Here is a 21,777-nt window from a genome sequence, read left to right on the forward strand (position 1 = left end):
TATCCTATATATATATATATATATATATATGATCAAATAAGATCAAATATAAAAATCATTTAATAGTCCCAAAATGGGTAAATTTGCAGTACTACAGCAGCGAGAGTCAATAAGTACCATGCAGTACTTAAGTGTAAGGAATATCAAAGAATATATAGAAAGATATGAATGCAATTAAACTAGTACAGCGTAAAGAGAGGAAGAAATATATGCAGTATTTATGTACAATATATCAAGCATTACAAAATAATTTGCAATACTGCTCTATTAACAAACAAGTATTTTAGTTTTTTGCAGTAAGCTGCAGTAAAGCGACGAGCTCTTAAAAATGAAATGAACTTATTCCAGTGCACAGGTTTCTTCTCTATGAAATCAATCGGTGTCATTTTCATTCATGGAGCCGCTTCTCGTTGGTACTATTCCACTCGGGATCGCATGCTCGCGCCGGATCCCCGCCGCTCAACATGGATGTGAACCTGGCCGGGGATGGGCCAGTGTTTGGATCTCCATGCGGATGTGACATTTCAGAGAAGAGCGCGACCGCCATTTTGAGATTTACCTCAGAACCCAGCACATCACGGCGCACGGGAGGAACGGGTTGAGAGCCACACTGCTCAGGCCACCGTCGTATGACCGGGCACATTCCTCACCAGACACACGGGGGCTTTAGCTGGAAATGCAACGAGGGGCCGCGTCGCGTCGTTGATCGGTTTTTCTGCGGCGGTTCAGGCAGGATATCTCGGTTCATGTCGGGGCCGCGGCAACTCTGTCTCCGCTAACTTCACAAATTAACAGCAGTGCTATTCCCCGTATTGGAAACTGGTTTGAATGGATAGCTTCTCCCTCCGCTCTCCCCCAGACAAGGGACAATCGGAGGAGCACACGGACTGGGGACATCGCCAGGAAAGTTGTTGAGCGTGTGTCTATTGCAAATGAGCCTTTGTTTTCATTGTTGTTGCACCTTTATCACTCGCTGGCTGCCCAGTGTCAGGTAGCTCCACGCTAGCCACCACCAGGGTATTTGTTCGTCGGGCTGCAGGTCGTGCTGTGAGTCGTCTTTCTGCCCCACATTTCCCGGGGTAAAGAAGGGATTGATTTAGCTAATTTTTTTTTTTGTCCGTGGGCCTCCCTCCTCGGAGCCCCGGTTCCATCCATCCCACCCCCGCCGTCAAGCCAGCGACTCGCACCCACCACAGGCGCCGAGATTGGGCGAATAGCGAGCAAATACGTCCGCGTTTCACTACCCGCTCCCCCGCCGACCTCCCCTCCTGACTCCCCGGCGCTGACAGCGGACAAGGCCGAGGTCGCAGCAGAGCAGGCCCGGCCGCCGAGGCTCGACCTGTCCACCCCACCTCCGCATTCTACCGCGCCTCGCCAGCAGTCCAGAACCCGGGTCCCCGCAGAACCGACCCTGGACAAGGTCGAGGGGAACAGAGATAGCAGGGAGCCCCGCACCACGACCACAACAACAACAACAGCTGCCAACATGAACCATCACCACACGCAGCAGCAGCAGAAAGCCGGCGAGCAGCAGCTCAGTGAGCCGGAGGACATGGAGATGGAAGGTGAGTTCTGGTGCTACGAAGACTTAATGGGAAATTTACCCCGTTCACATGTTAAATTTCACGGCGGCGCGATAGTTTAATTGTGCAGGATGAGTCGCACTTTATAGTAAACACGAAGGCCCGAAGCTAGCCAGGATAGCCGGCTTGCAATTTGCTGATTGTGCGTCCGATGCAGCAGACTTGTGCGGAGCTGACCTCATTTTGCGTTATTAGCGAGCGGAGCTTGTGTTTCCCCTGCTCCAGTTCGTGTGCCCGTATCATCCCGTTGCGTGTAAACGAGCCCGGGGACGACATCTATCCACACGGCTGGAGATCAGCCCCCAGAAACCATTCATTCACATCGGACACTGTCTTTTCTTTCTGAGCGAACGGCTCAGGATTTAACTCAATAACAAGACGGATCAGATGCAGTTTGCCAAATCATCGCCGCTTCCACATGCTCCCACTGGGCTGCAGGCCCGCGGATTGCCGAGCATCTAAATGTTTGCAGACAACGTGGTGCTTCCTGCAATTAACATGGATTCATCACTAGGTTAATTAATCTGGCTACTTTGACTTCAATGCAGGCTTTGGGGTAGATTTAGCCAGTTACCAGTGTTTCTCATTAAAGTTAGCGACACGGTTAATAAAGCAACAAGCTCCCCTTTGTAAAATAACGTTTTAATACAGTGTCAGTAGCTGCTCCACATGCTAACTTTAATCCATCCTCTCAGAATTGTGCGTGTTTGCATCGTGTCCGATTGGCGTGTATATTAAACGTGGGGCCTGCACGCCAGCCACTACCTCCGGGGTGAAAACCTGCTAGTGTGGCTGCTTGAAGGCGAAGCTGGTAAATGTGGCTTTGGTGTGAAGGGATTCGGCTGGAAGGAGAGACACGTCTCCTTTATCCCACAGTAAGCGGGTAAAAAACACGACGAACCCCGCTAGCAGGGGGCAGCTAATTGCAAACTGGCGAATTAGCTCCGTTGCGTGCGTTCGCTGACTAGCATGCTAGCTAGCCGATCGGCTAATGCTCACGGAGGGGGTGTGTAAGCGTTCCAAAATGGTGGCTTGTATTTTGCAACGTCCGATTGGGCTTCTGCACGAATGCTGGGCCCCGAACGTCTCCTTCGCGTAATTTCATCATTTCCCACTCGTCTCTAACGGCGATGCAACGCGCTCCACCTCGGTGAGGTTTTGCTCTTTGCGTTTATTCCCGCATGTTCCGTGGTTCTTGCAATCCCAGCTAATGTTAGCCAATAACGGCCCGCATACGATGGTGTGTAGCTAGTGGCTAGATAGCAACGTAGCTAATGCTAACGCAGATGCGTCAATCCCCGATTTGCTAAATTGACCGTTGGGGAGGACGAGCTGAGGGATTCACGTGCTGATCCCCGCAAATCCTCCACGATGACTGTGGATCACACTATGGTCCGGTTGTGTGTTACTTTTTTGTTGTTGACGTTTGACAGCGTGTAACGTGAGCCGTGTGGCAGTGCTGGAAAGTAACGGTAGTCGCCGCTGCGGTAGCTGGGCCCCGGCACCAGGGGCAGCGCGGGGATTTGCTGCTTCATTGTATGGAGAAGCAAACGGCATGGAGCTCGCCATTTTTAATGATCTGTGTTTTTGTTTGTTCCGATGTGCGGTCGAGGGGAGGGGGGTCTCTTCCTGCTGATGTTCACCGCCGAGCACACATAGGACATCCGCGCTGCGTGTGTGTTTTTCTTCGGTTTGTGCTAATGTCAACTTTCGAGGAGGCAGCGGCTGCTGGGAGCCCTCAGCATCACTGCGTCATTCACTCCCAGGGATCCCAGTGTCCGTCCACACGCGCCTTGTTGCTTGCTGTTCCGCAGCACACAATAGGGCTTATCTTATCTAATGACAAGAGGCCATTAGGGAGAAAGGGCTCCAGATGGCATTTGCACATTTTCACTCGTTCGTCTTTTGAGTACTTGTTTCCCCAGCAGCAGGTGCACTCAGCAGACTTCCTCACACAGGATTTGCAGGCTCATGCCTCTTGGGTTCTCTCCCAGTTCACTGCAGCCTCGCAAGGACAGTGGGATCAAGTTGATATGTTCAACTTTATGTCTTAGTGCTTATAGAAACACATGCGTCACAGCTTCTTATTCCTTAGGGGGCCCACATGCTGTTTGGCTTAACCGTCATCTGCACATTATATACTAATAGAAGAGGGCTTAAATCTATTATGAACAGTTTTTTCCCGATTTGCAAGCCACGGTTTCAATTAGGGATATTTGCACTTGTTGATAGATTGATATAGAAACACTTTGGATGTTGTCTGATGCATCAAACAGCTTTTCACCCTCTCGGCGCCATCACTGTAACAGGATCAGCTGTGCTCTGACCACCATGTTGTTGTTGGCTAAACACACATCTGTCTTGGTGTCTCTGGTGATCCAGCTTAAATTTTGTCTCATTGGACAGTGATTGGATCCTTTATTTGCAGCTTCAGTCCTTGGCTGTGGATTTGGGAAGATTTTAAGACTTTAGAATCCCGTCTCAGTCATTGTAGCTTAACATACAAACTGTCTGTGCCTTTTTTTTTAACCGGTAATGCTGTAGTGCAGCCACTGGAGGGATTCAGATCAGTTCCTGTGCAATCATTTACAATTTAGGGCTTTTGGGACATATGAATTCCCACATTGCCCTTTATGCAGATGTCCGTGACTAATGATTGTACAAACTTACAGATTTTCAAGTTGGGCCAGCGCAGTAGGTGGGAAAAGAAGTTGTCATGGAGTTGAGTGACAGGTCCCATTAGCAGGGTGTAATCCACTTGGGGAAACAAGGTCAGTCTCCTAGAGGACTCGATCAGTAACGTTACCTGGAGGCACCGCTGTGCATGTAAGCTCAGAGGAAGATGAGGAGCAGATGCGTATGAAATACCGTGTAAGAGACAGGTTACCACAGCAGCACATTAGCAGACGTGCCTGCGTTTTCACATCGTTGCCGACGCAGCTCTGGGGTCTGTTTTTCTCTTTAGTAGCATCATTGTCATCATCTCAGCATCCAGACAGATTTCACTCGCTCCTAGAAGTCTGCCTAACGCTCCCCCGGTTCTTTCATCAGAGTGTTTTGATCGACGTGACTGTGCATCGAGTCGTCTCATTATCCAGCCCGCATAATTGTTGTCCTCTGCGCGCTCGTGTGTGTTTTTGTTTGAGCGATGACTTGCCGCTTAATCCTGCATTGTGTCCATAATTACCCAGCCTACTGTAATGTAGCACGGTCTTTGTTGCGTGCACACACACACAAATTCTCTTTTCGCCCTCCCTCTGACACACGGACGGGGGAAGAAGACTTGTCATGCTGTCTCATCAGGGTTTTCCCAGTAACAATGCAGGGGATAAAGATGGAGGAGTCCAGTCTTTGTTGATTCTGTTTTTATTGTATGGTTTAAACCATTGTCAGAATGGTCAGTCTTTTCTGCTCTTAAGTGGACACTTGTGAAACGGATTAAAATAATCTCACATCATATCGCCCTCCTTTACACAACCATAGAATTGAAAATCCTACTTTCTTAATACAGAATCTACATGTTACCTTAAGTAGTGTAGGAGATTGTGTTTTCTGTGCTTTTATTTGCTTGTTGCTTTCGTTCAATGCCGGAGAACTTGTGCCCACATTTGAATTGGTCTTGATGTGATAAACCTTTATGAACATTTGGACCCGTTGTTTCTGACTTAGCAGATAGCAAGGCAGTGTCTGTAGAAAGGGAGGACGTCTCTATACTGTTATATACACCAGAAACTCTGATATAATGTCTTAACATTTTGTCTCTCTCATTTTATAGCTGGGGATACAGACGATCCTCCAAGACTGCCAGCCAACCCTGTGATCAATGGTAACGTGGCCATGGCAGACGGACACAACAACACAGAGGACGACATGGAAGACGGTGTGTAGGATGGGCATGAATGAAACTTTGCTTGATCTATAAACAAAATTATCCTAAGTAATGATCCAGGTTTAGCATAATCCTGCAAATGGCTCGATTTAATTGGCTGTGAAGTTATAAGCCCCACGTTTGGGTGTAAAATCACTGATATCTAAAGCTGTTTTATATTCACCATCTAATCTAAGCCCTTATTAACCCGTTTAATCGTTCCCCCTCTCCCCTCGTCTCTCTACAGACACTAGCTGGCGGTCAGAGGCGACTTTCCGCTTTGTGGTCGAACGTTTCAGCCGCCTGAGCGAGTCGGTGCTCAGCCCGTCCTGCTTTGTCCGGAACCTTCCATGGAAGATAATGGTGATGCCGCGCTTCTATCCAGACCGGCCACACCAGAAGAGCGTGGGCTTCTTCCTACAGTGTAACGCAGAGTCCGACTCAACGTAGGTGTCTTGGTCGAGCTGGGGGGGGAGATCGAGTAGCTTTAGGCAGACAAAGAATGTTGGTGGTCCTGGTTTCTTATTTTTTACAGATGCATTAAGTTACAGGGCTGGTAATTAATCTCCTAGCATGATGTTGTGCCATCATGCGTCAGTATTTTGATAGTTTATTGTATGATTTGCAAATCTTTGTTTTCATTAGACCATCAAACATTAAATCATCCTCCAGTTTGTCTTCTTCATGCCAGAATGTCATGAGTTTGTCTGCTGCTCCATTACAAAGCTATAATCAGTGTGTCAGTAGTTTAGAACATGATTTCCTGCAGCTCCTTCAAATTTTGCTATTACGCTCTTCTTGGTGTCTAACCTTGCTGGTGTCTTTAACGCGTGTACATTTGACAGAAAAAGTCAACTGCTCTTCTAAGCTCCCTGGTTTTGCTTACTTACTGTAATCTTATTTGCTCCTTTTCCTTCCTGATGTAGTTTTGGCCAAAACACTGAAATGTTAGATGCAGACATCACCGCATGTCCCAGGTGATCTCTATTCAATTTATAATGCAATTTGCAAAAGCACCTGCCTGCACCAATGATGAAGGAATTTTAAAATATAACTAAAATCCTTGTTATCTTGCAATTTTCTGACATTCTTTCATGCTTTTTTATAATTTGTGTACTATGTTAACTGGCCTTCTAAGCTCAGATCACAGAAGTTCACGGACATTGTGTTGTAGCCTGCACAATGTTCTACAATTGCTAATTTAATAATTGCACCAAAATTCACACACCTTGAGCTACATATACCATTTAAATTCAATGGAAAGGCAGTTGTTTATGAGTGAACATGACATATTTAATTTACTGTGTTGTGGATGCTGTTCTTGCTGTTCCAGGTCGTGGTCTTGCCATGCGCAGGCCATGTTGAAGATCATCAACTACAAAGACGATGAGAAGTCTTTCAGCCGCAGGATCAGTCACCTGTTCTTCCACAAAGAGAATGACTGGGGCTTCTCCAACTTCATGTCCTGGAGTGTAAGTACAGAAACAGACAGAACTGGAAGGCAGAAACGAACCACCAAAATTCTTATTCTTCACAGACTGGTAGAGAAGACACTCAGAAGATTCTGCAAAAACGTAATTTTTATTTATTGAATAAAGTAGGCTGTGCTGTAAGAGCTGTTTAATTTCTGTGCAACAAAATACCACTTGCACATATGTATCTGTTGGTCTTTGTCTTAAGTGAGTTTATGATATTAAGCTATTACCTGTTTTAGCTTAAACCTTTTACCTATTGATATGAATGTGTTTGGTGATTGTGCGTTTCAGGATGTGACCGATCCAGAGAGGGGCTTCGTCGATGACGACAAAGTCACCTTTGAAGTTTACGTCCAGGCAGATGCACCACACGGAGTGGCGTATGTAGCTTTTCATTCTCTCTGGACTGGGTTTCATTTTCTCTATTTTGGTTTTATGAATTATGACCCTAACATCATCTTTCTCTCTATGAACAGCTGGGACTCTAAGAAACACACAGGCTATGTTGGACTGAAGAACCAGGGAGCGACTTGCTACATGAACAGCCTGCTACAGACACTCTTCTTCACCAACCAACTACGACGGGTATGCTTTTATCTCTGTGTATCTTCTCTGTGTATGAGGTTGAGGTATATTATAGTGATCAATATGTCTGTAATCATTTGTTTCTGGAGCAGAACTCGAAAACCAATTTGAGTTTGTCATGAGCAATGTTTCCTCTAGTACTCGTTCAGCAGTAGAGACAGACGTTTGTTCCCCCTCACCAATAATCATTTAGTTATTTCAATGTTAATGGAAAGTGCTTTCAGCATACATTCTAAAGCGATTCAAACAAACTTCAAGAACTCTGAGCTTAAGCTGCAAAATGTGCATCACGGAAACCCTGATGAAACTTATTGGATTATATCAGTCAGGTAGTGAAGTGGTGACTATTTAGGGTTTCACTGGGTGGACATGTCTTCTCCTGATGACTCTAGTTTTTACATTTTGATGTGTTGCGTCCAAGTAAATGGTCTGAAATTCTGAATTCACTGTGTACGGAGATTCTCATCCTGCATGTATTGTATGTGTGTACTCTGCATGCTGTATGATCTACCAATAAGTAGAAGTTCTAACTGTATTAATGTTATTCTATAGCTGCTACTGATTCTTCCAGTCCTGCCTCACACTATCATCCAGGCCCTTTTTTTAAATTAAAGGCCACTTTCATTTTGAATGCAAGATAATTTGAAATGGTTAAAGTCTCCACAGGGAACATCAGTAACTTCATTCTGAATATTACCTTTTTAAAAAAACGCCTTTTGGACTAAACCTGGTGTGAATCCTTGCAGGCTGTGTACATGATGCCCACAGAGGGAGACGACTCGTCCAAGAGTGTCCCCCTTGCATTGCAGAGGGTTTTCTACGAGCTGCAGCACAGCGACAAACCCGTCGGCACCAAGAAACTCACCAAGTCTTTTGGGTAGGTCAGACTCTTTTAAATAGTCGATAAATCAAGAGTGAAATAAGATGTTAACACCAATAAATAGTGTCTTTTGGCTTGTGGTGCTTTATATTTTCTTATGCTCAAAACATCAAATATTGTTATGTCTGCTCAGTATAAAAGAAACATTCTCCGCAAGGCAAACCTGTAATTTTAGAAAAGCTTATCTTCTTTGATTGTGTCAGTGAATATTACAAATGTTGGATATTAACTGGAGGTGGAATGGAAAGAGGAAATAACAATGAAACAAATACTGCACTGATTTTTGTTTTGATGCGTTTCTTACTGGTTGTATTTAAACTAGTTTCAGTTATGATGTTCTTATATCTAACTCCTTGCTTTTGTTTATATGAAGATGGGAAACACTAGATAGCTTCATGCAACATGATGTGCAGGAGCTGTGCAGAGTGGTGAGTCCTTTCACTGTGTCTTGGAGAATGTTTACATGTATGTGTGCTGAATACCTGACGTGCTACAGCGTCTGCATGTGTCTCTTCCAGCTCCTGGACAATGTGGAGAATAAAATGAAAGGAACTTGTGTTGAGGGAACCATCCCCAAGCTCTTCAGAGGAAAGATGGTGGTATGTTTCCTCCTCTTCTCCCTCCTCCTCATGCTTTCAGTCACCTTTGTGTATTTATGAGAAGCGTTATCAAGATACTGTTCAAAGAGGCAGATGTATTTGTTGAAGATAGAGGCTTTTGCACACACATAAAATAAAGTGGTCTGTCCTAACACTGGCTGTTGCCTGGAACAAGGTCAGCTGTTGATGTAACCTCTTAAGAAAAGGAGGAGGGTGAATCAAGAAGTGGTCCTCCTTAGAAATCATGTTTGTTATTCACTAGCTGAGTCATTGTCTGATCCCTGTGTGTGTCTTTGTTCTCGCTCTGCAGTCATATATCCAGTGTAAACATGTGGACTACCGGTCAGAGCGGATAGAGGACTACTATGACATCCAACTAAGCATTAAAGGAAAGAAGAACAGTGAGTAGCAACGTTGACGCAGCGTCTTGGCTGACCTGGCACTTTGCCATCATTAGCATCACGGTTGTTTCCCCGAGTCTCATCAGTCATCTCTGCTTCTTTCCCCCCAGTCTTTGAGTCGTTCAAAGATTATGTTGCGACCGAACAGTTAGACGGAGACAACAAATACGACGCAGGAGAGCATGGCCTGCAGGTGAGGCTTCACACTGACTGGGTCTACAGTATTAATGTTGTTTGTTCCTTTTTATCAAGTCATTTTTTGTTTTGTGATATCTAAATTGGAATGTAAAATATGTTGAAGCCAATATTTATTGTCATATACAGTAAAGCAGGGCCCTGTTGACAAGGTGCAATATGAATTTGATTTGGTGCAATCCACATAAATATGCCAAAAGAGCTGGAAACCATCTCTATCTTCATTTTATTTAGTTTTATGATCTAAAGTCAGATGATAACCAATCGCAATGTGTTAAGATAGAGGACATATCATTACAATAATAACAGAAAGACCTGGATTGAGTGCATCTAAGACTGATAAAGTTCATTAACGCTGACGTTGTGGTTCAAGCATGAATATAAATGAGCCCTCTGGATCGGATACCTGACATGTTTGTGTTTTGCTCTGCAGGAAGCAGAAAAGGGAGTGAAGTTCCTCACTTTCCCTCCGATCCTTCATCTGCAGCTGATGAGGTTCATGTATGACCCACAGACCGACCAGAACATCAAGATCAATGACAGGTAACAGACTTTTTGAAGTGTGGGTGCACAAAGGCTAATAACTGCAAGGCAGTAATTCTAGTTATGCTCACACACAAACAGGCCTGATTAAAGTAGATCAGTCCCCACTCACACTCACTCAGTGCGTCAGTCGCTTCGCGCTGGTAACATCATTTAGAGAAGGTCTGGTCCATATTAACACGGGTTAAAGGAGAGGAGTATTTTCGGAAATGGTGCTCGAGTCTTCAATCTCTGAACAGCATGCACTGACCTTCTGCACCGAGTGACTGAGAAAGTGAGTCACTTAGTGTTTCCTGTGGGACGTGTAATGCATTGTGGAGGCTAATGGTGTTTTAACAATCCACCAGGATAATGACACTTTGAGCCAGTCATCTAGAATAGAACATTTTCCTCTGGCCTCTCCCACAAGCTTTGAGCCATCTGTATGACGCTGCCACAGTCCTACGTCCTCTCCTACATATATTTGCTGCATTGTGTTAACAGTGGGCCCTTCTCTTTCCATCCTCTTTTATTCTACCCATCAATTCTTTTTATCTATATTTATTCCCGTTTCCCCCTGCCGGTCTTTCTTTCATCTCCAATCTCCCCTCTCTCTCCATCCTATCACTCTTCATCTCAATCTCTCCTCACATCCATCCTCTCCGCCTCCCCTTCTCCCTCTTCCTCCTCAATAGGTTCGAGTTTCCAGATCAGTTACCTCTGGATGAGTTCCTTCAGAAGACGGACTCTAAGGACCCGGCCAACTACATCCTGCATGCAGTGCTGGTCCACAGCGGGGACAACCACGGCGGGCACTACGTCGTCTATCTTAATCCCAAAGGAGACGGCAAAGTGAGCGTCAAGGAACCAATCGTGAGGACAATTTATTTTTATACACCTTTCACCCAAAATTCTGTGGGGTTTAATGGGGTAGATCTGATTTATTCCATCTAGATAGCTTTGACTTTGAAAAGCACTGGTCTAGTATTCCACAGGTGTTCGTTCAACTTATACAGTCGACACTGTTGACTACACTGTTCTGCTGTAGAGCATTGTAGACATTTAACAGGAGCTACTAAAGTTAATTGGTCTAACAATGACACCATTATCAGGACTGCTAGGGCTATAATTACTATTTGCGCAGAGATCATTCTATTAAATGAGCAGGACATGAGAAATGAGCGAGATGTTAAAAACCAGGTGACGACTCAGATTCACCTAAAGAAACCAGCTACACAAACAAAGTGCCTTTCAGGAACTAAATATATAAAAGAAAAGAGTTCAGCTTTGGTTGCTGACATCTCGTCTCCTCTGTCGTCTGATTTTCACACGCAATGTTAAAACTGTAAATCTGAAGGTGTAGCAAAAAAGCACTTACACACCCTCAGCCACCCCCACTCACCTGCTATACTCCTGACTCGCACATTTATTAGTGCATTGCGGTGTTGTCTATAAACAAGGTGGACTGGTTGAGCATCCGGGTGCAAATCATTCCATTTAAAGAGGCACAGGATGTCTAAACGTTTGTTTAGATATTATAATTTAAGTTGAGGGAAGGCTGAATGAAAGAAGTGATTATTTATGTCTGGCTGGATTGAAAGCACATCAGGATGATCTCATGTAAACGTTTGTCTTAACTCACTCTGGTTTTCTCTTTTCCTCACATCCCCTCCTCCGGCGACAACCTCCCTTTCTGCCCTACTTTTGCCCCGTCTCCTCTGCCCTCCCCCCTCTCTCATACTTGACCTCCTCCTCCTCCTTTCACAACCCCCCATGCCCCCTCTTGTCTATCATTCTCTCTGTCTGCAGTGGTGCAAGTTTGACGATGACGTGGTGTCACGATGCACCAAAGAGGAAGCCATAGAACACAACTATGGCGGACACGATGATGACCTCTCAGTGCGCCACTGCACCAACGCGTACATGTTGGTCTACATCCGGGAGTCCAAGCTCAGTAAGTGACACGTATATATGGGATATATAAGGGATGTGGGAAAATGAGATCTGTTTCCACTTTGTCATCTGATGACTGACTTCTCCACAATTACTGTCGCAGTGGCTGTAAACACAAATCGATTACACCTTGTCCTACCCTGTGATTTTAGGTGAGGTGCTCTCGCCCATGACTGACGTGGACATCCCCCAGCAGCTGGTGGAGCGTCTGCAGGAGGAGAAAAGGGTCGAGGCCCAGAAGAGGAAGGAGCGTCAGGAGGCCCACCTCTACATGCAGGTCCAGGTAGGGAACCAGGCGACTCAACACTTTTAGAAATGACTAGAAACCTGCAATTGTTGTGTTTTACTAAAGCTTTACACATTGGACAGAACCAGTTAGGAATCAAAGCTTTGTTGTGCTTTGACTGGTAGAAAAGTTATAGTTAGCAGTGATTCAGAGTAAGAACGCAGCAGAGTTACACACTGTGATAAGTAGTGCTCGTACTTTAAAGTATGCAAGGGTGCTGGGCTGCTAAGGTGGGACCTCATCTGTCAGGAGTTTAGCCTGTATGAAGATTATTTGACCTTTTTATAACATCACTTGGTGCTAATTTCTTTCATTTCTTGTCTCTGGTAATGGGGGGAAATGTTAGAAAGAGGATGCGTGTTCACTTTCAATATGCAATTTGTCTTGTATCATGTGGAATTGTCTGTCTCAAAATGTGTCACCAAGACTGTTGTGTGCACCTTGTTAGCAAATCACTGCATCAAGATATTGTTCCTGTAGTTTAAAAAAGTGTGTGGTGTTAAAATCAACTCAGCAGCAGTTACATGAGAAGCGTAGACTAAACAGAACGTTGACAGTCAATGCCGTGTATGTTGTTGACAGCCAGAGGCGCAAACACGTGCTGTAGTGTGCGTACAACATTTATTAGAGTCACGTCCTAATTATTCTGGCCCCATCTGAGTCTATATCTTGTGTATTGGCCAATAACAAGTCAGATCACATATTAAAAGTAATTTGTTTTCTGTTTGCTTATATTTTTAGCTTTTGATTCTCTCCCTCCTCACGCTTCACATCTTAATGAAGTCTAAAGTGCCGGTGACTAAGGCTGTGTTTTTCCTGTGCTCCTCCCCCTCCGTGGCAGATGGTGACAGAAGACCAGTTCTGTGGTCATCAGGGCAACGACATGTACGACGAGGAGAAAGTGAAGTACACAGTCTTCAAGGTCCTGAAGAGCTCCACGCTGCAGGAGTTCGTCCAGAACCTCTCCCAGACAATGGTGAGGGACTCCAGCATTTGATGAAATGTTACTGAACCCAAAACCCACTCTCTGCTCTTTGTAATCATCCCACTTCAGTGATTCATTAAATATAATATGCTGCCTGTCTGTGAGGCAAATCCTGTCTGAATGTTGGCTAGAATCTCACCCATTGATGTGCTGCAGGGTTTCCCACAGGACCAGATGAGGCTGTGGCCCATGCAGGCCCGGAGCAATGGAACCAAGCGACCTGCCATGCTCGACTACGAGGCCGACTGCAGCAAGTCGGTAAGTGTTCGCTTCCCAGGGACTGGTTGGTTTTTATATTAAAGTACATTTTTCGTTGTCTCACCCTGACCCCACTTAAAATAAATGTTTTTTAAATATTTTCAATCGATGTCTGTATTTCAGATGATCGACTTGAGCGACAACGAGAACCCCTGGACAATATTTCTAGAGACGGTGGATCCGGAGATGGCCGCCAGCGGGGCCACGTTACCCAAGTTTGATAAAGACCGTAAGTTCGACGGATCAACCTCCATCCTGCTCAGCTGTTCACGTTTTCTGTTACTTTCCTTTGTCAATATCATGTGATGTGGAAAACGTTCTAGTTTGAGCCAATGACAGGACAAAATAATAAATGAATCATGCGTTAAACAGCAAACTGACAACATTCAGTTTGTGTTGCACAGACACATTGAAACCTGAAATACTTGAAATGCTGCTTCTCAGCATGAACAGTTTTATTTCTGAATATTCTCCCAGCTGTCACCTCTATTGTCAACCTGTTTGTATCTTAAGTGACATTTTCCCTTTATTTTTTTTAGATGATGTCATGTTATTCTTGAAGATGTATGACCCCAAAACCAGAAGCTTAAATTATTGTGGACATATCTACACACCTATATCCTGCAAAATAAGTAAGTAGCAGTAACTTCCAGGTCTAATTTAAGCTGAACACTTTGTCACTATATAAGAGTTTATGTAATAGAAACATTGAGTCCACTGATCGCAGTTTAAAATGTGTTGAACTAAAAGATTAAATTGTGTTTGTGCTGCTCTTTCCTCTGTGTAACCAGGAGACCTACTGCCAGTCATGTGTGAGAGAGCAGGTTTTCAGCAGGAAACAAGCCTTATCCTCTATGAGGTGATCTATTTATGTTCCACTCACTTCTTGGCAGAGTCCTGTCTCTTTTCTCACTTGTTCTACCTCCTCACCCGCTCCTTCACAGTCTTCACATTCCCAGGCTCCTCTATCCAACTCTCTTCTTACACTTTCCTGTTTTGTAGCTCTGCATGTTTACATCGAATCTGGTGTTTTTCCATATGTCTTCACTACTTCTCTGACTACATTTCCCATGCTTCCTTATTTTTTTTTTTAACAGGAAGTAAAGCCCAATCTAACGGAGCGGATACAGGACTATGATGTCTCTCTGGACAAGGCCCTGGACGAGCTCATGGATGGGGACATCATTGTCTTCCAGAAGTAAGACTTGATTGTGTTTGTGCATGACACTCTTTCAACACTTTTTTTACGTAAAGGTTAAGTTTACATTTAAAGCACGGCAGAAAGGCAAACTCCTCTACTGTCAATGGGGAATCTCCATTTTTGGCAGATTTACCCACATTTAATAAAACCTGCGTATAATCACTTGTTGTCTTTTCTGTCTATTACTGTCAACACTCTACAGTCTGTATCTTGATTCACTAAAGTTTCCACCTTCCTCCGATCACACAGGGACGACCCAGAGAACGACAGCAGCGAGCTGCCTACAGCCAAGGACTATTTCCGGGATCTGTACCACCGGGTGGACGTCATTTTCTGTGACAAGACCATCCACAACGACCCAGGCTTCGTGGTCACACTGTCCAACCGCATGAACTACTTTCAGGTATGGTCCCTCCCAGTACTTTACCTGAGTGCTGACTGACGAGGAAGAAATCTGACAGGCCCCTGGTGACGTCTGCTTTTGGTAACGTTGGGCTTGTGTGTTTGTCAGGTGGCCAAGACGGTAGCACAGAGGTTGAACACAGATCCTATGCTGCTGCAGTTCTTCAAGTCACAGGGGTAGGAGGCTTCGCTCATCCACACACACAGATGATATTTATGTCAAATATTTGCTCAAATGCCAGATAGTGAAGCTTTTTATTTGAAAACAACTTGAAAACAAATTAAATGTAGAAATCTCTTCAGGTATTCTGCTGACGTCAAGGCTTTAGAAATGAAAGGGTAGTTTATAAAAAAGTAGAAGACACGAGAGGGAAGTTGAGTTCTTGCCTTGTTCCAAAATGACTGATTACAGATTTGCAATTCAGTCATTATTCCTGTTTAAAAAGAGTAAGATTATTTGAGAATATTTAGTTTACTCAGGATGATATTGTGAAATTTCCTTGTATGATAAAAGTTGTTTAAAGGTTGAATTGCAATGACGAAATTATGATTCAAATCGTGTATCATCGTTCTCACGGCTTGTGCAATGTTTGCTTTCAATTTGATAACTTGCAGATGTGGTAGAAATGTTGCGTAACCTGTCCCCCCCACCTTTCTTTGTTGTTTTCCTTACTCCTCCCACTCCGGCTTCTTCCTCTCCACCTGTCTCCCTCTTCTTCTCCTCCTCCTCTTCTCTCCTCCTCTCTGTATATCCTCGTCCTTGCCTCTTGTTTACCTCCCTTTACCTCTGTCCACTTTTTGTCCTCTTCCTTTTTTATTCCTCCTCCTCTTCTTTCTTTTCCACCCATTCCCTTTTCCCCATCATCCTGCTTTCCTCCCCTTCATCCTCCTCCCCCCCTGCCTGGTGGTGTGGTGGCCAGGTACAGGGACGGTCCAGGGAATCCTCTCAGACACAACTATGAGGGAACGCTGCGGGACCTGCTGCAATTCTTCAAGCCTAGACAGCCCAAGAAACTCTACTACCAGCAGGTGGGAACGTTTGCCAACGCTCGGCCTTCTGGGTGTTTTTTTGTTAGTTTGGCTGCATTTGTTAAAAGACGTCTTTCAAAGTTTCAAGCTTTTTGGAACACTTCGAAAAGGATAATTAAAATGTTCAGACTTTCTGTTAGATTCTCTCCTGTGATGAGGTGCAGATTGATTTAATTCAGTCATCATACACTGTACAATAATTATAAACAATATAACCTATAAAGTGAAAACATCTTTGTATTAAATAGTGTAAGAACAGGCTCGGTTAAAAGCAAAATATTTATATATGCCTGCCTATACTTCTATCAAAGAAAGCTACCCTCCAGGAATAAAAAAAGGAAAATCATCCATAATTCATTGTAACCTTCAAAAATTGCTTTGTAAGTAATTCTTTTAAAAAGCAAATTATACTTTTATTCATATTGACATTAAAAACAAACTCCAAAGATGAACCTGACTGTAAAACATGTTTTTAAAGTGCAACATGAAAACACGTTTTTGCTCATTACAAAAACATCTGAATCGTCTCTGTAACGTCTCTCTCTCTCCGCTCTCTCTTGCTTGTCCACAGTTGAAGATGAAGATCACAGACTTTGAGAACAGGAGGAGTTTTAAATCCATATGGCTCAACACCGCGTTCAGAGAGGAGGTAACACAGACGCCCACTTTCAACAGCGACACGATGCATTTCCTCTATTTGTTTTGTGTGATTCCAGCAAACAGTTGAAATGTGACTGTGTGTGTGTTTGTTGCAGGAGATCACCCTCTACCCTGACAAACATGGCTGCGTGCGGGACCTTTTGGAAGAATGTAAAAAAGCAGTGGAGCTCTCCGAAAAGGGCTCCGACAAGCTCAGGTATGTGTTTCAGTGTGTGTGACTGTAACGTGTGAGCCAACGGGCCCTGAAGTAAAGAAACACTTTCCAAAGGTTTGAGCCTCAGACAGATCTCAACTCTCATCCGCTCCTTTACCGATCTACAGTGTTTATGAATGAAACTCTTTGCAATCAGACCTTTTTGGAAATTCGTTGTCACTCAAGGTTTAGTTTGAACTGCAAGTTGTGGACCTTGTCATATATTTGTCCAAAGTTATCGTGTAAAAATATATTCGAGGACATTCAGACCTTGTGATTCACTGATGTGATTTCATGACACAACCTCCATCAGAAATTTACTGCATATCAAATTTTTCTGTAAAGCTGCTATATTTAGCAACACTGGGATTTTTTTAAGTCTGCCTCTCGTCATAATTTTGCTTCACTGATTTACATTATCCCGTATTTTAATGTGATTTTTTACACTGTGCAAATCATTCTTTGTGAAGCTGCTGTAGAGTCTTAACGCTGCCTGTCTCTCTGTGCCCCCCCCCCCCCCCCCCCCCCCCCCCCCCCTCCCCTCCCCTCAGGCTGTTAGAGATAGTAAGCTATAAAATCATCGGGGTTCACCAGGAGGACGAGCTGCTAGAATGTTTATCTCCGGCTGCCAGCCGCACCTTCAGAATAGAGGTGAGTGTGTATGTGATGCGTTTCCTGTGTCTGTCCCACTCTCCTCTTCAAGTTGTATTTTTAGCATTTTTCCTCCTTTCGTCGCTCTGCACCTCTCAACCCTTCAGCCTGACACTGACGGGCTTTTTATAACTTTATTTACACAAGCGGCCACTTTGCAGCCAGCGTTCGGCCCCTTCAAAGTAATACGCTTCACATATGAAAGATTTACTGAGCCGAAGGGGACGAGCACCTCTGGCTGAACCTTTTCCAGTCTGTTGCTTCTGAACTGCACCTGACAGTGATGTGGAGTTGTACCGACCACACCCCGCGTGCAACTCTGCATCACTGCAGCACAGTGAGAGCTTCGGCCACTGGAGGTCAGCAGACACCACAGTTTGGCTGAACACGCACTGTGAAACCTGTTGTGAGCTTCTTCTCTTGACCCTCGTCTCTCTGTCCCATTTCCTTCCCCCGCTCAGGAGCTTCCTATGGACCAGGTGGACTTGGACAAGGACAATGAAATGTTAATCCCGGTCGCTCACTTCCACAAAGAGGTCTTTGGGACCTTTGGGATTCCCTTCTTGCTCAAGATCAGACAGGTGCGGGCGCTTATTTGTTTTTAACGTAATGTGTTGCTCACCTGTTTCCCAAACTCACACTGTTGGTCCCCCCCCCCCCCCCTCACCTCACAGGGCGAGTCTTTTCGGGACGTGATGAGGAGGATCCAGACCATGCTGGACATCCAGGAGAAAGAATTTGAGAAGGTAAGACTTCACCTCACAGCACCCAGTTTAATAAATTGTAATAATTTTCTGCTGAATATCTAGCTTTTTGTTTGCTGCCAGTATGACCACACAGTGTTAAGCTGGAAGTTAACGTGTGTTTGTGTTTTGTCTCAGTTCAAGTTTGCGATTGTGATGATGGGCCGGCATCAGTACATCACTGAAGACGAGTACGAGGTCAACCTGAAGGACTTTGAACAGCCAGGTATTTACTGCAGCTGCTGCTCTGTGGGCGGCTGGCCAGGCCCCCACTGCTGGTTGTACTGCTACTGCACTGATGGCAGGGACTTTATGTGATATATAAAGTGTAGAAATGCATCAGCCACAATCCCTCATTTATGCAGGACACACGTAGGCGTCAGTGGCCTCAACTGATAAGCTGCTCATTTACTTTGACTGGGATGAAATCATGCTTCCAGTAGACGTGAGGCAGAGTGCGTCTTTTCATGCAGCAGCAGCCTGTAGTCGTGTTTCACCAACACACTGCTGCTGCACCTGGTGGTTGTTCATCCGCTTGTGGATCTTAATGAACAATCTACTTCTAAGTAGCTGAGTTGTGCGTCCTGAACATGAAAACTGCGATTGTTGGCGTAAAGGCCGATCCAACAGCACCAGGCGCTAATGCAACTCCAGGTTGTGAGTCCGAAGTCAAACATGGCCACTGTGTTGGCTCACTAGACAATGATGCCTTTTGGTTTCCTATCTCTGCCTCTTACATACAAGCTTGCCTCGAGTGAAGGCTGAAGTCATTCTCAACGCTACCACAACTAGAAGTCTTAGTTCTAACTATCTACTCAAAGATCATGCTTCATATTGTCATTGCTTCAGATAAAAATTGTCCTGACATCTTAAAACTGCTGCTCAAACTGTCCCATGTGTCACGATCTCTGCTGTCGCACTTTTCCCGACGTTCCGTTGTGTAACCGTTTCTCCGCCGCGTCTCCTTCCTCGCAGGTAACATGTCCCAACCGCGCCCCTGGCTCGGGTTGGATCATTTCAACAAAGCTCCAAAGAGAGGTCGCTACACCTACCTGGAGAAAGCAATCAAGATCCACAACTAAAGCAGCCCGCCCCCTTCCTCTCTGTCCTCCTCATCCTCCTCCTGCTCCGCCTTCTTCCCTACCGTCTTTAACACACCATAACCACAGACTGTAACCAACCGTGTGCGAGAGACTTTGGGCGTGTGTGTGTGTGTGTGTTTGTGTGTGCGCGTGCGTGCTCGTGTGTTTATCACTTTTAACACCCTGCCTGGACACCTACAGCTCTACACCGGCACTATGTCTTCAGCGAATCGGATCTTGCTGCAACTGACGGATTATTCTCCAGCCACAAAATAAACTGCACCAACCACCTCCCGACTGTTTATTGTTGTTTTAGTTTCTTTCCTTTTTTTTTTTTTATAAATCGTCTCCGTTCGAGCCCGTTTGGTTGTTTTCCTTCTGGCTTCTCCACCTGTTGACTGCCTGCTTTTTTTGTTGCCTGTCTGGAAGTAGAGGAAATAGATTTTAATATGATATAAGCGGAGAGGGGAGAGGAAGTGGAACATAGTGAGTTTGTGTGTGTGTGGAGGTGTGATATGATTTAAATAATATACACACATGCGATGAACTTCTAGACTCAATGTGTTTCTTTTCTTTTCCTGATCCCACCTCACTCACAGGCTTTTTTCCCGCTCCCCCCCCAGCATCAGTTTTTTTTGGGGGGGTTGTTTTTAAATAAAGACGTGTTTGAAGAGGCATCACACTGCTGTGGGTAGAGTTTGATTAAAAGGATGTTTGCGAGGACTAACTGACAGTAAAAAAAAAAAAAAAAAAAATTACAAAAAAGAGGGAGAGGTCCGAAGTTCATTCTGAGGAAGAATCTTTTTGCAAAAAAAAACAACAAAAAAACAAACCCTGCTGCGATCTGACGTCCATCCCGAGGTTCACTAGTTGCCCTGATGTGGTTCTTTTTATTTCCTGCTCCCTTCTCTTTTTTTTTTTTTAGTGCTACAGAAACAAGTATTTCTAGGTTTAAACACACTTTCTATGTTACCGAGTTCGGTTGGAGGAAAAAAGTTCATTTTCTTTTTGTTTCTTTCTGCAGAGCTTGTATAATAACATAAGAAAATCCACAGCATCTGTTTGAAAAATAAATTGGGGGGAAAAACGAAAAAGGAGAAATTTGTCTGTATTTCATCTTGCACGTTGTTGGCATTTAGCGTCAGAGGTTTCTCAGGACTGGAAAGAAAAAAATAATGTACACAATCGATTTGTTCAGCGACTTTAAATGAAAACACACACACGCACAGACAACCTCCTGGGCTTCATCTTACCTTTTTGTTTTGTATTTTTTGTGGTGCAAAAGTGTTTCATGTCTTTCTCAGTCATTCCTCTGAACACACACAAGCAAGCTTCACCTTCTCCCCCCCTCCCCCCTGCCCGTTCGTCACCCTTGGTCGAAACTGTCGCCCCCACGTGGTTGGGAGCAGTAACTGCGCTGTGCTTGGTAGGGAGCTGCAGACACTTAGAGCCCCACAGGTTTGAGGATTGTGTAGAGACAAAAAACCAGCATTGTAAGAAACACTTTAAGCCCTGCGAATTTATTTTCTCTTTGTTGGTTTTTCTTATTTTTTGGGTTTCTTTTAAAGCACAGATGGAATGCTCCCCTAATAGCGTATAGCTGGCTCTGTAAAGACAACATTTAAGAATTGTATATTTAAAAATATGAACGTGTAAAATTTAAGAGAAACACACCTTTGTTGTTGGGTACAGAAGGAGCCAGGTGTTCATATTTTTTGTGTGTAGGTTTTTTCTTTTTCTTTATTTTGCGTTCCTGATGTACCATTGATGACTTATGAATTTTTTTTTGTTACATTTGGATTTTTTCTTTTCAAAACTAACTGCATTGGTTTTGTCTTGTTAAAAAAAAAAAGTTCAGTACAAAGATGACCTGCAGAATCACACCTTAATTTGATCTTTTCCAGTTTAAAACTCCTCAGTGTAGCAGCAGTGTACGACAACTATTCCTGTATATTGCCTTTTTGCTGGAAAATGTATGTTGAATAAAATTTTCTATAAAAACAAAACCCCTATCGGCTGCTTGAAAACATGCTCAACAAGACCACGCTAACCGGTTTAGCAGGTGAAATAGCCAGTCGACATTTGCTAATTATTTAAAAATCAAGTACAGCTCACTCAGTTGTTTTGTATGTCTTTAAATCAAAGTCATTTGACCTGATTATGGCGCTAGATGAAACATTAGAAGACTTATATAATTATATTGGTATTTAGGGCCCAATACACAAA

At 44.2% G+C, this 21,777-nt stretch overlaps 1 protein-coding gene across 5 annotated transcripts; it reads left to right on the forward strand.

Annotated features, from left to right (window-relative positions):
- Nucleotides 1–1,378: 1,378 nt before the first annotated feature.
- usp7 (ubiquitin specific peptidase 7 (herpes virus-associated)) lies at nt 1,379–21,557 on the forward strand. Of its 5 annotated transcripts, none has more exons than XM_053443402.1 (32): nt 1,379–1,565; nt 5,359–5,463; nt 5,699–5,897; nt 6,378–6,428; nt 6,785–6,923; nt 7,218–7,306; nt 7,403–7,511; nt 8,258–8,388; nt 8,765–8,819; nt 8,910–8,990; nt 9,301–9,391; nt 9,502–9,584; nt 10,020–10,129; nt 10,804–10,981; nt 11,918–12,062; nt 12,214–12,344; nt 13,189–13,323; nt 13,489–13,590; nt 13,714–13,819; nt 14,130–14,222; nt 14,382–14,449; nt 14,688–14,788; nt 15,041–15,194; nt 15,303–15,370; nt 16,114–16,222; nt 16,794–16,871; nt 16,978–17,078; nt 17,627–17,726; nt 18,188–18,307; nt 18,401–18,472; nt 18,608–18,695; nt 19,445–21,557. In XM_053443402.1, the coding sequence occupies exons 1-32, from the start codon at nt 1,487–1,489 to the stop codon at nt 19,549–19,551; spliced, it is 3,378 nt and encodes a 1,125-aa protein (XP_053299377.1). In that variant the 5' UTR covers nt 1,379–1,486; the 3' UTR covers nt 19,552–21,557. The 5 variants fall into 5 exon arrangements, with proteins under 5 accessions (XP_053299377.1, XP_053299378.1, XP_053299379.1 ...); XM_053443403.1 differs by having other exon boundaries at nt 16,120–16,222; XM_053443406.1 differs by lacking the exon at nt 1,379–1,565 and adding an exon at nt 2,597–2,733.
- The last annotated feature ends 220 nt before the right edge of the window (nt 21,558–21,777 follow it).

Source organism: Pleuronectes platessa, chromosome 16 (assembly GCF_947347685.1).
Source record: "Pleuronectes platessa chromosome 16, fPlePla1.1, whole genome shotgun sequence".
In the NCBI taxonomy this organism is placed as follows: domain Eukaryota; kingdom Metazoa; phylum Chordata; class Actinopteri; order Pleuronectiformes; family Pleuronectidae; genus Pleuronectes; species Pleuronectes platessa.